The sequence below is a fragment of the Falco rusticolus genome, chromosome 12 (assembly GCF_015220075.1).
Source record: "Falco rusticolus isolate bFalRus1 chromosome 12, bFalRus1.pri, whole genome shotgun sequence".
In the NCBI taxonomy this organism is placed as follows: Eukaryota; Metazoa; Chordata; class Aves; order Falconiformes; family Falconidae; genus Falco; species Falco rusticolus.
Window position 1 is genome coordinate 16,537,053 of NC_051198.1, and position 18,677 is coordinate 16,555,729.

At 42.9% G+C, this 18,677-nt stretch overlaps 1 protein-coding gene across 1 annotated transcript; it reads left to right on the forward strand.

Moving 5' to 3' along the window:
* The first annotated feature begins 3,758 nt into the window (after positions 1–3,758).
* CALM2 (calmodulin 2) lies at positions 3,759–17,610 on the forward strand. Its single transcript, XM_037405070.1, has 6 exons — positions 3,759–3,915; positions 8,406–8,436; positions 13,608–13,751; positions 13,825–13,931; positions 14,829–14,964; positions 16,356–17,610. The coding sequence occupies exons 1-6, from the start codon at positions 3,913–3,915 to the stop codon at positions 16,382–16,384; spliced, it is 450 nt and encodes a 149-aa protein (XP_037260967.1). The 5' UTR covers positions 3,759–3,912; the 3' UTR covers positions 16,385–17,610.
* The last annotated feature ends 1,067 nt before the right edge of the window (positions 17,611–18,677 follow it).

Sequence of the window (18,677 nt, forward strand, 5' to 3'; positions counted from 1 at the left end):
GCACAATATTCAATATACCACGTACAGTAACTGTGAAAATTGCTGGCATATACAGCTCACTAACCATTGTAACTCAAATTACTTTTCTAATTTGTTGTCCCCATCCTGAAACTGGACTTCTATATGACTGTATTCCTGCTGGGGGGGGGTGGGGAGGGGGGGGGGGGGGGGGGGGGGGGGGGATTGAAAAAGGAAAAAAAAGCACAGTGCAGAAACATTGACAGATATATTAAATTACATACAAGAGAGAGAAATTATCACGTTAAAAAGTCTGAGTTGGTAGAGCTATACTGGGCCATTGCAACAGAGAAATTACAGTCAATTCCCATTATTGCTCTGTCAGAGGTGTCAGAGTCGCAGCCCGCAGCTGCGGCCGGTCAGTTGATGTATTTCCCTGCCTCTCACCGCACATGCAGGCTGCAGAGAGTGTCAGCTAGGCTGCTGGAAAGCAATTCTGCCTCTGTAGGCTACCGAGAGTGGATCCTGGCCTCAATATACCTGAGGAGCTGTTGTTTTACTTACCTGAGGTTGCTAACAACCTCTTTGCAAGGGGGATGAATTCCCCCCTCTCCCATCAATGTCACTGGGGCGTTTGCTTTAATGCTTAGTAATGCCGCTGTTAAGTGTTGGTGTAATTTCACTGGTAGTGTAATTGCAAGTTAACTTGGTGGCTGATCTCCTCAACAGATGGAAGCAGGGTGGGGGTGGTGATGAAACCCACAGGAAATGGGTGCTGCTGGAGGAAAACGCAGATGGAAAAAAAGGAGACACATAAGAACAGAGAAAGGGGAGAGAAAGAGATCAAGGAACCAGGGGGCTTAAGAAACACACGGCAGAGAAAGGCTGCTCTGAATGACCAGTTCTTCTACCTTCAGAGAAAACTGAACCTAACTAAAAAGAGAATTTGATAAATTACAGATACTCAATACTTTAATGGACGTATACAGAAATAAACAGTATGGTGGTCGGTGGCCAGGTTCTCTGGGACCTGAAATTCTTGCATTCAGGTCCCTGCTCCTCAGCAGACCCTTAAGCCATAATTAAAGAGCCTACATTTTATTTATGCTGTGGGCCTTATGTTTCCTACAGCCTCTGTGCTCCTGAGACCGGCAGTGGCAAACTCCAGGAACAGGACTCGGACAGAACATGCAGTTCTCGGTACAGCCCTTCCATATACTTCTCATCAAATCTCTCAGGACCTGCTTCACAGAAATGGTGACATACCTAACCTCAACCGATTCCTTGAGCCTTGGCACCCGAGTAACCCGCCCATGCGTGAAGCTGGGTGTCACGATGCTTTGCCTCTCTGAGCCACTGTGAAGATAAAGGACAGACGCCAAGGAAAGGGCTCAGTAAACCAGGCCCAGCACCACGCACACGTGAGCATTTCAATGCCAGGGCTTAAGCTAATGTCTCCGCAGGAGATGGTTTTGCTCCACACAGATGCACCAGTGCTCTGCTCTGCTCCAGATCTGGGGGTGCGACATACATGCACCCTGAGCGGTGCTATGCCACTTCTATCCCAAATCTAGAGCAGATGATGAAGTCAAGAACTTGTCTGCAGTGATTCACGCCTCTGGAACTGTAAAGAAGTTGGGAACGTCAGAGCAATCCCTAAAACTGATTCAAAGGGGCACAGGGAGGAGTAAAACTGCTTGAAGCCATCTTGATGCCTCATGAATCCACGTCGAGCATAGTGTGACCATAGGTGGGGATTTGCTCCTATTTCACATCTCAGAGGTATGAGGAGGTGTGCATAACAATAATCTTGGCATTTATTGCTTTCTCTGAAAAGTATTTTGTTCATCTAGGTATATATTACAGAGAGAAGAAATGTTATAAGAGTTTGAAGTGAAAATAGTTTAGATGTGCTTGATTTGTGGACTATAAATACACTTAAGCGTGTATATATATTAGGAAGCCTAAAAAACCTAGTGTATCACAAAACAGTAACTGCAGATTTCAAGGCTGAAGGCCAAATTTAAGTACACCATGTTGTTTTCTGTGTTCCCTATGATCAATCACAAAGTGAGTAGAGAAGCTGAGAGGCACAGGGCTTGATGAAGGGGTCTCTGATTATTGTAAGAAATCAGGCCTTGTTCTGGGTTCCCCCACCCCCCTTTGTTCTGAAGTTTGGTAGACACGAGATTAGTTCTGAAAAGAGAGCAGGCCCTGAGAACTGCAGTCAATATTCAGAGGGAAAAACTCACAGAATTTTTGTTAAAAATTTGTTCATGCCAGTCCCCTCCCAAGCACATCCTATTTATATGGCCTATAAAGCAAAAAGGCTGTGAAGACCGGAGACGAATGAAGCCTCTTCAATGTGTGAAGTGAGTGCCGTTGCTCTAGTTTGTGTAATAGCAGTGATAAGTAGATAGGTATAAAACACTGTTTGTTTAAGTACTGTATAAATATCCACTAAATAATTCTTGCAATAGATATGGAAGTAGGTAATTTTTATTGTAATATGGTAATTTGCATTCAAACTTAGCTCAGAAAACCCAAGACTTGGGCCTCCAAAATTTAGTAACGTATTTATGGCCCCAAAATAAGCGTTGTGCTTTTCAGAGGTGACAGGTAGGCCTGCTTTCACTGAACTCAGCCAGCATTGTGGCTGTTCGTTGAATTATCAGTTGTTTATGCCTTTGAAAATGTATTTGCAAGTTTGAAAATTTTGTCTGGAGTGATGTGCCCAAATGCATCTTAGGGGAAACCCTGGTAAGGCTCGAGATCCTAGTGCTGGATTGCTGGCCACCGGCCTTGCCCTGGCAAGCACGGCACCAGGGCGTACGTGGTCTGTAGCAGGGGAATCTGTTCTTTTAAACAATGCTACCGGCCATAAGGCACCTCTGGTGTGCAGAGCCAGGTGGGAATTGTTCTGGACCGTTCTGGCTGCAGAGCCAGTCTCGTTTAGTAACTGTGGGTGAGGCTTTCCGGAGCACAGTGAGATAAGGCTTGAAACGTTCTGGAGAGGCGCTCCCGGGGATATGCAACTCAGGTGCACCTCGGTGAAGCCCCGGGGTGACGCACCGAGACAGGCCGCTGCCAACGCCGGGCCGCGGCCCCACTTCGAGGCCTGCGGTCCAGGGCCTGCTCCAGCCGGGCCTGCCTGCCTCCCTCCGCGCCCCACCGCGGCCTGTCGGGGGGAGGCCCCGCTGCCCCCGAGCCTCTGCGGCGGCGGCCCTGCCCGCCCAGCACGCCCCGCCGCAGCGCCCGCCGCCCGCAGGCCGCGCGGCCGGCCACCGCCGCAGGCAGCGCAGCAGAACGGGGCAGGGCCCGGCGGCCGGGCAGCGAGCGGAGCGCGGCGGGGCGGGCGGCGGGGCAGGTCAGCGGCGCCCCCCCCGGGGCGGGCCGGGCCGGGCCGGGCCTCGCGCACTGCGGGCGGGGGGAGGGGTAACCGCTTCCCAGCCCAGACTGTGCATGTCCAAGTGACGCATTGCAGGTACGAATCCACCAATCAGCGCGCTCCTCCTGGAGTCCCTGCACTCCTCGGCATTTTTTTTTCTAAAATCCCCCTCCGCCCAGAGAAATAGTCCCTCAGCCTGCCTCCTCCGGCACCCCCCCATGCCGTTCCACAAGCGCAGCCCCACTCTTTCCCGCATCTCGCCCTTTCCTGCGCCGGGGCCTGGGGGCTCGGGGGCAGAGGAGGGGGCGCGCTCGGGGTGAGGGGGGGGCCTGCCGAGAAGAGCGCGAAGAGCCGGGACTTCTTTCGCAGCTCCGTTCCCCGGCGGGGAAAGGGGAGGGGGGAGGGAGCGGCGCGGAGCGATCCGGGCGGGCTGTGAGGAGGTTTATGAGGCACTGCTGGCGGCCAGGCAGGGCTCAGTGTGAGGCGAGCTGTAGAGCGGTCGGGTTGCTCGTGTGCTCTGTACAGCCGTTAGCTTCTACCACACCCCACAGCCAGGCCGAGCCACCATGGTGAGTCCCTGGGCATGGGGCAGCGATGGGACTTCGCGGGTGCTGGTTTGGTGCTTAATGTGTGGGGCGCGGGGGTGGGGGCGCTTGTGGTTGTGTGCGGGCGGGTGGGTGGTGGGGAGAGGGGCAGATGGTTTGGGTGGTGTGGGGTGAGGGCGCCTGCAGAAGGGCAGGGGTGAAGGCGTCCCTTGCCGCGGCCGGCGGGCTGAGCCCTGCAGCGCGGGCAGGCTGGGGTGGAGGGTCCCTCTCGGAGGCGCCGTCTGCGTAGGAGGAAGTGGCGGTGGACGAATCCCGCCCGGGTCTTTTTCCCGCCCTGGGGCGTTGGTGGGGATTCAAAATTCAAACTGCCACTCGGTTCGAGCGCCATGACGCTTTGTCGGGGCGTGGGGGGGGGTGTGGGGGAGCGGCAGATAACGGTTCCTCCTGGGAGGAGACCCGCGTGGGGGGGTGCCGGGAGGGGGGAAGGAGTCTGCCACGATGGCACCAGCTCCACTTTCTTATCGCTTCCTCCCCCCACCCCCCCGGCAAGCCGGCCAGGCCGGCTGAATGGGGCTGGGGAGCCAGCGGCGCGGCAGCGCTGCTGTCAGCGCTTAAGATGTCTGGCTCGCTAGCGAGGTGTGTTGCGCCTGGTAATAATGCAATGCGGAGTCCTGCAGCTTCTGAGCAGCATGATGATGAGGCGCAGGCTGCCTCACTGCACCATCTCCCTCCTTGCTAGACCTGTTGTCAGCTCACGTTGGAGCCGCTCTCCCCTGCCGACTTCATGATAACGCCTTGCTGTCGGTGGCTCTATTGAACAAGGGATTTTGTTTTTTTTTAACAGTTTTGGCTTCTCGTTTTGGTCATTGCGATGGACAGTCCTGCATTTTCTTGATCAAGCGCAATTTATTTTTCCTAGCGATACGTTTGTTTAGGATTTTAATCAACTGTCGAAATAGAACACATTTTGTGGAATTGGAGAATGGTTTCAAATTCGGTTAAAAGGATATGAGTTTAGATTTTTTAATTAAAACAAGTGGATACTGAAACACGTACAAAAAGGAATAATTCTGTCGAAAAAGCAATACCAGTGGCCACTTAGTACTATCTCTGCATTGAGAGAAGATATGCAGTATAGTGGAATTGCCTTGCCATTCATTACATGCTTTTAAGGAATCGCATCACTTGAACTCTCCATGTGTAATGTGAACGATGGGTACTTAAAATTAAGGGTTTGGGTTTTTAAAATGTTCTCACTGGGCAAAGAAACTGCCTGAATTTGTTCTTTTACTTGAATTGTGAACCTATACAGCAAACATCTATAAAGGAAAAAAGCAGTGAATGTAGCAGCGAAAGACTCTTACTGCTTTTAGTCATCATCCGTACAGAACCAAAAATGGAGTATCTTCAAGCAAGGTCTATATAAAAATGGGTGTGTCCAGGAGGCACAGTGACACTTTGAATGTGGTTATAGTTCATCCTGACAGACCAGACTGGCTAAACCTGTGAATATATGTAGTCCAATACAGCATATGCTAGATGAAGTAAAATGATTTGCTCCCAAAATCGGCTAACTTTCTGTAAGTGTAATTTTAGCCCTTATACGCTAGCCTGTCTAGTTCTTCAGTTAAGCTTGCCAGAACAGAACTGTCCATTCGGACCTGACACCTGTGAAGTATACCAAAATGCCAGGTTTTGGAGGTGAAGGGTGTTGCCTGTTCTGTGATTTGTTGACTGCTTTCTGTTAGGCATCGTTAGTAGCTCTGAGGATCTTCCAAACAGATTACTGCATCGCAGCTACGACTGTAATGAAACACTACCTCTAGAGGCTGCATGTGCCACTGAAACTGCTGCACACGCAACAGCTCCCCTTCTTTCCTAGGAGACTTAGATTCTTTGTCAGGCCCTCAACATAATCTGATGGTGGGGGGATGGGACCTATTGCAGTGAAAATGAAAGTGCTGCAGTATGGATTGGAGAATGCTGTGTCAAAGCTGTGATGGGTTCCCCGGCTCCATCCAAGGTTTTCAGGTGGATCGTGGCCATGGTAAGGGGCATATCAAAGCTTCAGCATGTAATTTAACTGTTTATGAGGTTGGGTTGCATTACTGATGGTGTGCATGCTATCACATGTATGGTGTACGAGTGTCTAGCTTAAATTCAGGACAAAGAAATCCAGAGGGTCCCTCTAGGAAGGCCGCAGTGGCCTGGAACTCTTAGGCATAGATCCGGGCTAATAGCCCCTCCACCTGAGTGGCACAGGAGGGAGTGTTCTGGCAGACTTGGCTGGCTCCGCCTTTTGCTGCTGTTGCGCAGCAGTCCCTGCAGAGCCTAGCACTGCAGAGTACAGATGGTGTTTGTTCAACCTTGCCCCACCTCCTAGCTTATCTTTCAACTGCCGTATACCTGTGGCTTCTAATAAGCCTTGTGCTCTTCTCAAACACTGCACCTCTTACAGGTACTGACAAAACTTAGACAAATTTATGGTTAGTGGTTCTAGGACGCTTTATGTTGCTGGAAGTGTTAGAAAGGAAGGGTTCAGGCACACTTAACAGCTTAAACACTGCTTAATGTCATGTGTTTTATATAAAACTGTTTATATAAACCAGTATGTGACTCAGCTTGGTAACCCGTAAGTATTGACCTAAATAAAACTGGGTTCTTGCTACTTAAATCTGATCTACAGTTTTCTGTGGATATAAATATCCTACAGAAATGTAGCACATAGTTCTCTTCACTCAAGCAATAAAAATGTAAATAGCATGCAAAGGTATGAGTCTGTCTCCGTTAATGATACGCTCCAGACAAGCAAAAATATGTTAGATTTCTTTTAAATGACTAGCAGAATGCTTCCATCTCGGAGTCTAATGTTGGTTGAATTAGTGATGTGCTCAGCAGTGCTGCTGCCACTGTAGACAGTTTTATTATTATTTTAAACAAAAAGTTGAACCTGGATGGTAATACTTCTTACAGCTGCTGAAATTGGAACAAGTGGAGTTGAGCTGCAAATACCCATTGGCTGCTCTTTCTAGAAGATGCTCAGTGGTGTGATCTTGATTTTTAAAGAGTAGGTGAGCCACAGGCAGTCTGAAGAATTGCTGGTTATGGCTTTGTCTTGGGCTGTTGCTGTATTGTATCCATATGTGTTTTTGTAAGCAGTGTAGCTCTTGTATGGCTACTTAAGGAGCTAACTTCATTCCTGTTGCAGGAAGAATATCCAAAGCTGGTAATATCTAAGTTTGTATGCAATATAGAAATCTAATTAAAATTGAAATTAAAGTAAAAATTGACAGGTGGTGTATATATTTTTCTAAGTTACATTGGCAGATGGCTGATGTGTAGAGATATTTGTGGGCACAGCTAATGACTGAAAATATTTCAAACTTAATATTGCAGTAATTATAAAAAGGTTGTTGCTGAAATGGTTGTGATAGGAACAACACTAAAAAAGTGGCATTGAACTTAAGACAGTGAATGTATCTTTTATGTATTTTAAGGTGGGGGTTTTTTGACTCTTGGGTAGAGTACTGTGGGGTAAAGAGCTCAGGGAGCTTCCTTGAAGGAATTGCATGCCCTTTTTACTGCAACTCAATTTAAGCTATCCATAATTTGTTTCTGAAGAAGCAGCTGATTTGGAAAACCTAGGGAAGGTATTTCTACAGTCCTCAAATACCTTTGTGCTCTTTCAAGAGTGAAGTTCACTTTGGGTTTGGCCTTGAAGATAGGGGGGGTTTATTGCTGTCAAATACAGTTGATTCAAAACTGTTCAGTGATAAAGCAAAATGAGGTATAAACTGGGGCTTATCAAACTGATACAGAAACTGTCTTACTACTGAACTTTTCTTTAGTGGCCCTGTAAACTCTTATGGTACCTGAGTCTGTATATAATGCTCTGAAAAAAAGTCTAGATAGCCATATGACACATGCATTAAAATTATCAGGTTTGTCTGAAGCTGCTAGTACTGATTATATGGACTCTTGACTTTTATGACCAGGTCTTGGGCATGAAGCTTCATGTTAGTCAAAGGATGATTTAATTCTAGAGTATATTCTTCTAATTATGGCATTGTAACTTAGCAAAGAGAGTAGTCTGCCATAAAATTGGTATTTGGGTGTTACTGCTACCTTACTTAGACATAAGGTGTTTAGTGATAAAGCTGAGGCTAGTTTACCAAAGTATTACTGCTAGTAGTCTGCTGTGTTAATGAGTTTTTAATCAGTCTAGAGGTACCTGTGTGCCTTGAGTTTGCTAGTGTTACTTGGGCAATTGATTGATGCACATGGTAGTCTGGGTGTACTGTATATTGCAGGCTCAGGAAATGCAAACAGGCTGCCAGGCTTACTTAGCAAGCAATCCTGATGGCTTTTGAGCTGTGTTAGTTAGGACTATTTCAGAATGCTACAGATTTAAGTCCTGAAGAGCAGCTGCCGTATTCAGAGGCCTCTACAAGTCTGTGTCTTAATTTTGCCTTGATGTTTATCTACAACTATAATGATACTGTCTTTTATTGCAGGCTGATCAACTGACAGAAGAGCAGATTGCAGGTGAGGCTTTTACATGCTGCGTTGCTACTCCTATTTGACCTGGCACATCTCTTAATCCACTGACATTGAGTTACACAAGATATTTAGCTTTCTTAGATACTAAAAAAGTATTGTAGAATGTTTTAATTTGTCACCTAAGTTTTAAAGGCTCATGTACTATAAAAGCACCATGGACACAGTGAATTTTTGTCCTCTAGAATAGTTAGACAATCCTCATAGATAGCTTTATGAGCTGGTACACTTGGGACCCTTTCTTTTTCTCTCATGACTACAGAATTGTTCTGAGTGCAAACTGAAGGGTGGTGGGAGGGGGCAAATCTCTAAAGTTGGAATCTGGAGTGCTTTTCTAGCAGAAGGAAAAAAAAAACAAATTACTTTGAGGTCTCCTGTCAGTGGAGATGTTTCAGAGTGTGGCTGTTTTTGACAGCAGAGACTGGCTTCATGAAGGCAACTCCTGATACTCCATATTTGGAACTGCATTGTGTACTTGGACACAAGTGTTCTGTGCACTGTTCTGATGGTCTGGTGCTTGCTCTGAAATGCTTGAATAAATATTTAGTTGGACCCCTAACAATGGCTTCTATGCACTAGCAACTGTCTACTAGTGACTGAAATCTCTGGTTATCATGTCTCCTACTCATGTAGGTTGCACAAACTAATATCTGTCACTGCCCTCTGTAGACTGATTTCAATTTCAATAATTGATGTAACTTAAAGCTGGTAATGCAGAACTCAGCCTTGCCATGGACATTAAAAAACTTGAGGAGTTTTGATCTGACAAATGTATAGTGTTAATACTAGAAAGTCAGTGTGTGTGTAATGGCCATGTGAAGTTATTTTAGAGGGTGTTAGGGTTCTGCTAATCTAATAGTACCAGGTCAAGCATACAAATAACAGTCTCTAAGAGGTATTGCTGTTTAACTATAGTGTAGCTCTTGAAGATGCTGTATTAAACAGAAGATTCATAATGAGACAGTTTGTTTTTACCGTAATTGCCAAATTTGAAGTGTAAGAACATTCTTCTGTAGCTTTTAGACTTCAGAAGCTTGCTTTATTTAACTCATAGGAGACTAATTATGGTTTTGTGGAAAGTCCTTAGTCTATTTACTTGTTGCCATGGTACTGTCTTACGAGTAGGCACAAGCCAAATCTAGTTCAACTTGAGATTTTTCTGGAAGTGGCCTACATATCTTGAGGGTTTTGTGATCAGTTTAGTTGGAGCAGGCTTTATCGGTTGTCACTGCTGTCTTTCAATAATGGTTCATTGTTGCAGTTCTTAACTGTAGAAGCTTTATATTCCATAATCAGCTACATCAACTACTAAACAGGAAGCTTATTAACACTACCTTGGGATTAGTGCAAATGTTAGCTATTCAGTAACAATAGTATAGTTCTTGGAGCCGGAAGTGAGTATTAATAAGCTTGTCATACTGAAATAGAGGGTCTTCGTCTGTGTGGAAGGAGTAAAAGTATAACTTCAGTACCCAGTGTAAAACTACGTGCCACTTTCAGTTCTGCAGTGGTGTTTCATGAAGCAAATGTATTTGCAAGTAAATGATAAATCTCTGATGTGAAGACATAAGCCCACTGCTGCTCTGTTGGAAAACCATCCCTAGTATGGCTTAGGAAAGGTTGCAGCCAACTAAGCGGCCTGCTTAGTTTTGCTGTCAAAGGCCAGTGTCTTGCATGGGAAGAATGTTACAGGTACAGTTCACATGTTTTACGAAGGCTGTGTGGTTTTAAAGGCTTGGCCCCCCTACTCTTCCATTTCACCTTACCTGAAGATAGACCTAGCTTTTGATTTGAAGGCAGGCTTAAGAAAATGGTACTGCAATGTAGAGACACTGTTGTCTTAAATAGAAGGCCGAAGTAAAGGAGCAGTTTCTCCTGGGCTGAAAACAAATCTTCCACTTCTGCTGTGAAGCACCAGAATACAGTTGTTAGAAAATAAGAACACCTGGAATCTATGGAACTCATTGGTCATACGGGAGTGAAGCTTCTCAACATAGTGGGGATGAAAGAATTCCCAGGTTTTGCTTATATGAAAGACTGATGATTTTTTTTTTGAAAACGGCATAGGTACAGATTGCGAATGCATGTGAATGCTAGTTGCAGCTTCACTCAGTAAGAACTGAAGTTGCCAAATCAAATGGGTTTCCATTTGGTTAAGTGTTGTGTTAACAAGAGGTATATAGGTCAGGACCACTTGATGTGGGTGGTCAGGGAAGAAAAAAAGTCTAAAGATGCTATTGCCCCAAAGCAACTAGTCTAGCAAGCTATACATCCTTCCATTAGACCTCATAGACATCTAAACGGGCTCTCTGAACAAGTAGGCCTATGTATGGTGTTCATTGTGCCTTGTTCCTTTAGTGTGCCCTGGTTCTCTGTTGGGGATTTGACCACATGAGTTATTTAGAAATTATTTCATAGTAGAAATAGCTGTGTTTAAGTGTTGTGCTCCTGGTAGCTGTGAAGAGAACAATTGACATTCTGCTATAAAAGTTCCAGGCATAGCTGGCTAAAATGCATGAGTGGGAGTGATAGGTTCAGTGAACCGGAACTACTGGGTCACTGAAGACTGCCACTTCATCTGGAAAGGTGATGTGATGCAGAGTTGCCTCAGAAGCTACTGTTAGAACGTTGTGAGCTAGGGTGTTAGAGTTCACATTCTGTTGGACTACCTTTCTTTGGGGCCTGGAGGTAGTCTTTTGATGCAGTGTGTTTTTCAGAAGGAAGGAAAGGCTGAGACATTGTAGGCTGGCCTGAAGACTACTAGTTCTGCTGGCACTGTCCTCCGGTTTCTCAAAGGTTAGCCTTATGTAGAATGCCAGAGAATTTTAATGTGCAGCTTGATACGGAGGAGTGTTGAATAGAGGGAAGATTTGCTTTACATGCTACATGGGGTCAAAGGTGTTTAAGTGTGGGAGGTGTGTATTTATAATCTGAATGTTGCAGGAAGGCAGAATTGAGTTGCTCACAGCAGTATTTCATAGCTACCTTCCCTGGCCATTGCCACAAATGTATGCTACGTGGGTTTTGTTCTAGTCTGAACTGTATCTGCATAGGTTGTGATTCCTTAGTTCTAATTACTGAAGGTGATTGAAGAGGTGTATTTATCATACTCTAACGATTCAGCATTTCAAACAGGAATATGTTCCTCATTCTTGATGCACTTTCTTGAAGTTTACAATTTATAGCAGGTTATTTCTTAGTCTGCAGCATCTTTGATTAAAAGAAGGGTAAAGAGTTGTCCATTGAGTAGTTAATTTTGGGTGTTCAGAATATACCACTGAATGGCCTGTGTGTCTTAGAGTTTTGTGTAAAAAAAAAAAAAGTACTACATTTTCTAGACAGGGTCATTGCAGTACTGGGAAGTTTGCTTCACATTTGGGTTAGTAATAGTTGACCTTCAAGCCAAGGATGAACTGGTTAATGGCTAAACATTTTGAATAACACTTAAGTGCCTGACTCTTTACCAGACTCTTGACGAAGACTCAGTTTTGCCCTTTTGAGGTCCTTCTGTGATGGACTATGAACTTTTCTACTAGGCTTGACCCAAAAGCCTGTTCTTCCCTGTTGTAAAACTTTACTCTTAATAAAGTCCAAACTTACTGAAACCCCCTGAAGACCATTTGGAAATTGCTGTAGGTTCAGGTTATAGCTTCCTGTTTGGGTAGGCCCACTTCTACTTTGATTATACAACACTGGCTTGAAACTTTTTTCTGGTCCTGTGGTAGCCTTGCTCTGACTTATGTGCTAAACAGTGAGAGTTTGCTTTTGGAACACTTCAAACTGTTAGATGAAGAGTGGTTTTTTTCCTGGATGGGACTCAACTGTGGCTCTGGTGGTGTAGCTGCATTCATGAACTATGAAAAGCCTATTTTTGTAGTTGCATTTTTAACACTTGACAGCTTGTACTCACCTCGAGTGTTTCAGATTACAAAACGGATGAAAGAAGACTTTAATCAGTTAATGTGAAAACACAACTTTTACTGTAACTAATTCTGGTCTGGGAAACCCACCATCTGGAAAGCTAGTTGCTTGGAAATACTGAAAAATTAATTCTTGGAAGTAGTTCTGATGCAGAAGTACCCTTGAGCTAATGAGTTCTCTGAAGGCATGATCTCAGGTGCCTTGAAAGCTGTGAAAAGATCTGAGCTATACAGGGAATAGATAAGGGTTTTTGCATGTTTAACTATAACTTGTGTATGAGCTACTACATACAGTCCAGTGAGCTAGTTTAAGGTCTGTGGGCAAAGACAAACAGATGGCATGGATTAAAACCAACTCCATTTTTGGACTGGACAATTAAACATGTTATGCTTGTATTAATATTGCTGGCTACAATACAGCCATTGTAGGGGATTAAGAGGTAGCATTGAAACACAGTTAAGCAGCCTTAGAACTGTTCTTGACTAGTTCGATGAAGCCCACTTCAGGATACAGTAGCACTGAAGCAATTTTCTAAGCAGCTTTTCAGAAATTAAGACTGCAGTGACTTCCCTCCTTGAACAACTGACTGGAGTTGTGTATATATGTAGACAAACTGCAAAGTCCAATGGGAGAGACCTGGGAGAGGTTCCTCTTTAGCTAGATATGGCCAGTTAAGAGCTATGGTACTGCAGCTTCACATAGCATAAACTGTTCAGACTTGTGTGTCCAGCGGAAGTGGTTTATAATGAGAAACTATTTTTAGTTTGGTCTGATTATACGTTTTTTCACTGACTAGTCTCCTTTGTTAGTAATAGAAGCACTGTTAAGCTGTAGCATTTGTTGTACTTTGAGTACTGTTTTTTGGCTTTCTCAAAGTAATACTATTTTCTCATGAGGTAAACTAATTCCTACTAAGGGAGTGGATTATTCTAGTTGCTAATAGCTGTTCCTTTCAGCTCTGTATTAGGGACTCTTCCCTGAGTACTTTTGAAATTGTTGACCTTCCATCTTACTTGGGTCAAAATGTGGTTGCTTGGTAGACTGGTGGGTGGTTTTCTGGATGCTGGTACTTCTGTATTGGCATTACAATTATAGCAGACTGAGCAGTATACCAAAATTTGTCTTGAGAATTAAGTTTTATAACTTACAACAATAAACAGCAGTGGGTTCTCATATGATTGGCCAAACTTTAACATTTTAAAGCTGAAGGGATTAACTCTATTTTTGTTGTTGTGCAGAATTCAAAGAAGCTTTTTCACTATTTGATAAGGATGGTGATGGTACTATAACCACAAAGGAGTTGGGGACAGTGATGAGATCGCTTGGTCAAAACCCCACAGAAGCAGAGCTACAGGATATGATCAATGAAGTAGATGCTGATGGTAAGATTTTGTTAATAAGTAATATAATGAAGTGCCTAACAACTGTTTTTCTAACAAAGTAATTATCTTGCAGGCAATGGCACAATTGACTTTCCAGAGTTTCTGACAATGATGGCAAGAAAAATGAAAGATACAGATAGTGAAGAAGAAATTAGAGAAGCGTTCCGTGTGTTTGACAAGGTACCAAAATGTTTACCTTAACAAATACTTCTGTTGTGAAAAATTGGTCTGACTTCTAATGAGCTTCTTCACTGAACTGAGGGGTATCTGCAGTACTGTAACCTAGAACTTCTAGGTTAACTAGTCACCCTGAAGTTCAGTCTACTGTGGTACTGTACCTGGAAGTCAAATAAATCAATGTGATAGATAGTACTACCTACCACTTGCTATGATACCAAAATAAAAATTTGTACAAGTCTGGCAGGGAAATTGTTTAAATATTTAAAATGCTACTCATAAATCTTTCACTAAGTCTTTACTAAATAAATTGCTAGATGAGACTGAAGTTACTCAGCTTCTGAAGTAAGATGCACTTTTAAACAGAAAATAAATGTCTTGGCGTGTGGGGAAGAAAAAAGTCAGTCTGGAGTTCATATACACTAGTACTTGGATATCCAGTGTCCCAGGTAGGATGAAGTATGTGAAGGTAGTCTCCGAAGGCCTTGTGGCTTTGTGCTGGACTCACATGAAACAGGTGAATAAGATAAGTAGCTTCTGTTCTGGTCAAGAAATAGACACTTGAACCAGGCAGTCACATGATTGAATGGACATCTGTGATGCAAAAAGATTGCAAAAGGTGCAGATTGCTCTGTCCTGAGACATTTTTAATCACTGACAAACCTAGTAGACTGCATTGAGTAAGTTGTTTTTTAAAATGTCTTTTTAACACTAAGATCCTGGACAATACTGAAGATATGCTTAGAACTCTCATTTTCCTTGTGCAAGTGCTAGTAGTTTTAGTAAATATTTTACATAGAAACTGTGTTAACTTCTTAATGTTCACCTTGCTCCGTACTATTAAGCTAAGTTGCTAGGGCTTCGACAAGTCTATTCCAGTCTGTCTTTTTCCCCTCACAGGATGGTAATGGTTACATTAGTGCTGCAGAACTCCGTCATGTGATGACAAATCTTGGGGAGAAGCTAACAGATGAAGAAGTTGATGAAATGATTAGGGAAGCAGACATTGATGGTGATGGTCAAGTAAACTATGAAGGTAAGGAGTTGGTAACAGACTCTTTTTGTGTAGCACTTTCCGTGCTGGTAGCCACACAGAGTTGAGGTGAGATTTGGTCAACAGTTATTGTCCCTTTAAGCTAACGTCTTCCAGTATGTACATTGTGTACCTCTAAATAGGTGAATGTGCTGTTGCTACCTTTGTGCCAAAGGCAAAAAATTACTGTTAAACTGTGCAGTGTAATAATAACTTTCTGAATGTAATGATGTCTAATGACCATTAGAATAAGGAAGCTGGCAGAGATGTTCACATACTGTTCTGTCCACTAATGTTGATCTGACTGTAGCAAGTCACTCATTTCCTATTAATGCTTTTTAAATTACTAATTAAAGGGGGAAAGCCTCTAAAATATGCAGGAATTTCAAGACCTTTAGACTTCTTAAATTTCACACAAGTTAGCTGCAGCAGTAGCTTATTTTTATTTCCTTCTTCCTGGCATGGAAACTTCAATGGAGTCATGCAAGCAGGAGTTCTGTTAGACAACTGCTTGCAGCTCAGAAGCACTAAGCTTGTTTTTATTTTAACTTTCTGAGCACCTTACCTGAAAATACCCTAGCTCTTCTCTATAATACCCCTACTGTTGGAGGTGTAGGTGTGGCTTCCCTTTAAGGCCTTCTTGGTTGTGGCCTCAGGATGAGCAATTGTGAGTGAAAAGGCATTTTTATGAACAAGGCTGCTTCTCTGTAACCATACTTATGAATAAACTGTTTAGAAGCTGGCACTAGAGAGGGTAGGCATCCCTCTTGTTTCCGCTTGTTCTCTTGAAACTTGAGCAACTAAACTAGTTAACTCTTTTTGAAGTTTCTTCTTGCTATGGTACCTGAAACTATGGCTCAGCAAGATAAGTGAAGGAACCCTGTTGTGTGGGATCTAACTTCCAATGTATGTGACTAAGCAATGATTCAGTCGCTTAAAGCTGGTCAGCCAAAATAGTAAGACTTGGGCTATTCTGCTTTGGAAGAAAAAAATCATCAAACCAATACAGTGTCTTGCTTGTATACCTTTATTTAACTGATCTTTACTTCAACACAATTTCTACTGATTCTAAGTCATTCTTAAATATCTTGTCCCTATCTGTAAGTCAGTAGGCATGAGGATTCTGTAATGTTTTCTTTTGGAATAAAGGCTATTCTGAAATTCACTGAGGGACCAGTTTTTTAGTAAAAGAGGCCTTTTGCCTTTAAAACTATGGAGGTTTTTAGGTGTGATTGGTGGAAAAGGGGACTGTCTTGAAGATGCTTTTTTGAATGCAGCTGAAAACATAGTTTTGAAACAGTGTTCGGCACTAGTAAGACAGGTCACTTCTCAGATCTTGCAATTTAGATTTTTTTTTCTCTGAATAACTCTTATGCAACTCTTTCCTTTTACAGAGTTTGTACAAATGATGACAGCGAAGTGAAGACGTTGTACAGAATGTGTTAAATTTCTTGTACAAAATTGTTTATTTGCCTTTTCTCTGTTTGTAACTTATCTGTAAAAGGTTTTTCCCTTACTGTCAAAAGAATATGCATGTATAGTAATTAGAAGGCCATTCCTCCATGTTTTTCTCCTTTATCTTACTGTCATTGTTCTGATTTTTGGAAAATTGATCTAAGTAACAAATGTTGCATGTGGCTTACTCTGGATATTTAAGCCCTTCTGCACATCTAAAGTTAGATGAGTTGGTTAACTGAGGGAACATCTGGGTTGTCTGTTTTTAAAAAAGTAGCTTTCTTTAGGAGACTTAGGTATGACTAGTGTAACAAGTTACATAAAGTAAGTTAGGGTTTACCATGCATTAGCAATTCCTTAAAGTGACATGCTGGCTCTAGTTCTCCAGTACATAAAGGTGTTTATTCCACTTTCTGTGATGGAGGATGAAGACTCTTGCAGCTAACTGCAGGATAAAACCATGTGAATAGTATATATACATGTAGCTAATGCACTGTAAAAAAATCATTCTCCTAGCTTACTTAACAGTAACTTGTTTGTGGCCATACCTGTAACATGTTGTTGAAATGTGGAGTCTTAACGTTGTGGACGATTGACAGTCAACAATATGAAACTTAAGTTGCACTAATGCAAAACGGGTGATTTATCCAGGTACTCGTACACAAGTTTTTTTTGTACTGCTGGTCCTGTACCAGAAAACATTTTTCTCCTCTTGTTACTATGCTTTTTAAACTTTGTTTAGCCACTTATTTTCAAAAGAATCTGCTTATGGCACGATTTGCCTCAAATCCATTCCAAGTTGTATATTTGTTTTCCAATAAAAAAATTACAATTTACCCATACTGTTTCAATGTATCCTTGAATTATTTACAGGAATTGTTCAATACAGTTGCTGCTCTATGTGTTTCAGTATGTAGCAGTTTGGTTTGCTTATGCAATGGATTGGCTGTCTTAAAATGGCTTGGAAGGTGAAAACTTAGTCCTTAAACTCTGGCCCTTAATAGTATTGTTGACTTGAAGAAGCTTTCTTACTAGTAGTTTAAAATGTATTTTACAGTCTTGTGTGGAGCTTGGTGCTTCAATAAACTTACCGTAGTGACTGGCTATGCCCACTATCTGTAGACATTGTGAACTGGATGTTGACCTAGTTCAATAGTTGACCTAAAATTAAAATTCCTTGTTCGGACAACTAAACCTGTTTGCTTTCTTTTAATTATTTTGGAGTTTATTCCCTGTCAGCTGCTACATCGGGTAACTTTAGTCTCACACCTGGACTTCTCTGAAACTGCCATGTCTGAGTTGCCATTCAGGATGCAGTCAGCTCAGAGCACAGAAGGAAAACATTCTGTTACTGATCTGCTAATAAGCATGATTGTGCTTCTAGTACTAGCTTGTTGTCAAGGTTTGAAATTTTTTTAAAGCAGAGAACAAACCTGACTTTCACCAAGGACAAATGCAAAACCTCAATAGGATGCCAGTGGCTGTTTCTGCCCCGGCCTCTAACTCTCCCAGTGAGAACTGATTGATCTTAACATGCTATATGGTTATCTTGTTTGGGGATTCTGGTTGCCTTCAAACAAAACATTGGCCCCTGCATCTGGTTACCCTCACTGGGCCTGGCAGAGCAGTTACCTAATATTTTAAGACTGTTCTCGTAATCTTTGAGGTATTTGTAGTTACAGTGAAAATGGGAAAGCAGGACAGCTGATAAACTTTATTTCAGAAACACTTGATCAAATGTTTATGGTCACTAATCTTGAAGCCAAGGAGGCTTGTCAAAAGTACTTAAACTGCCAGCATCAGAATTCCTTAGAACTGTTGGTTGTGCACCAGCAATGTGATACAGGGAGCTTATGTAGTCTGTTCTAGCAGTTAGGGTTTGCCTAATGAGTGACTGAAGAAATGCTTCCTATCCAGTCTTCATCATGTGGCCTAGGAGCCCGAGGACAAGACATAGGTGCTTAAACTGGCACAGGATGAGGGGAATCTGACAGAACTATCAGAATAACCACTTGAGATCCTGAATTACAGGAGTATCTAATTTTTAGAGGTAAGTAATGCAGACAGGATCTGACAAGAATCTATTTACCAGTCTGGTGCCTTTAAGCTGTGAATTTCATTCTGACCCATAAATCTGCTGCTGCAGCTCGGCATCCATTTATTTGGAAACATCTAAGGTAAAAAGGAGAGGGTTCTCTCCATTGGGAAAGACTGCCTTGGTCAAATGAATTGCCTTTCATAAAACAAATGGGTGAAGAATT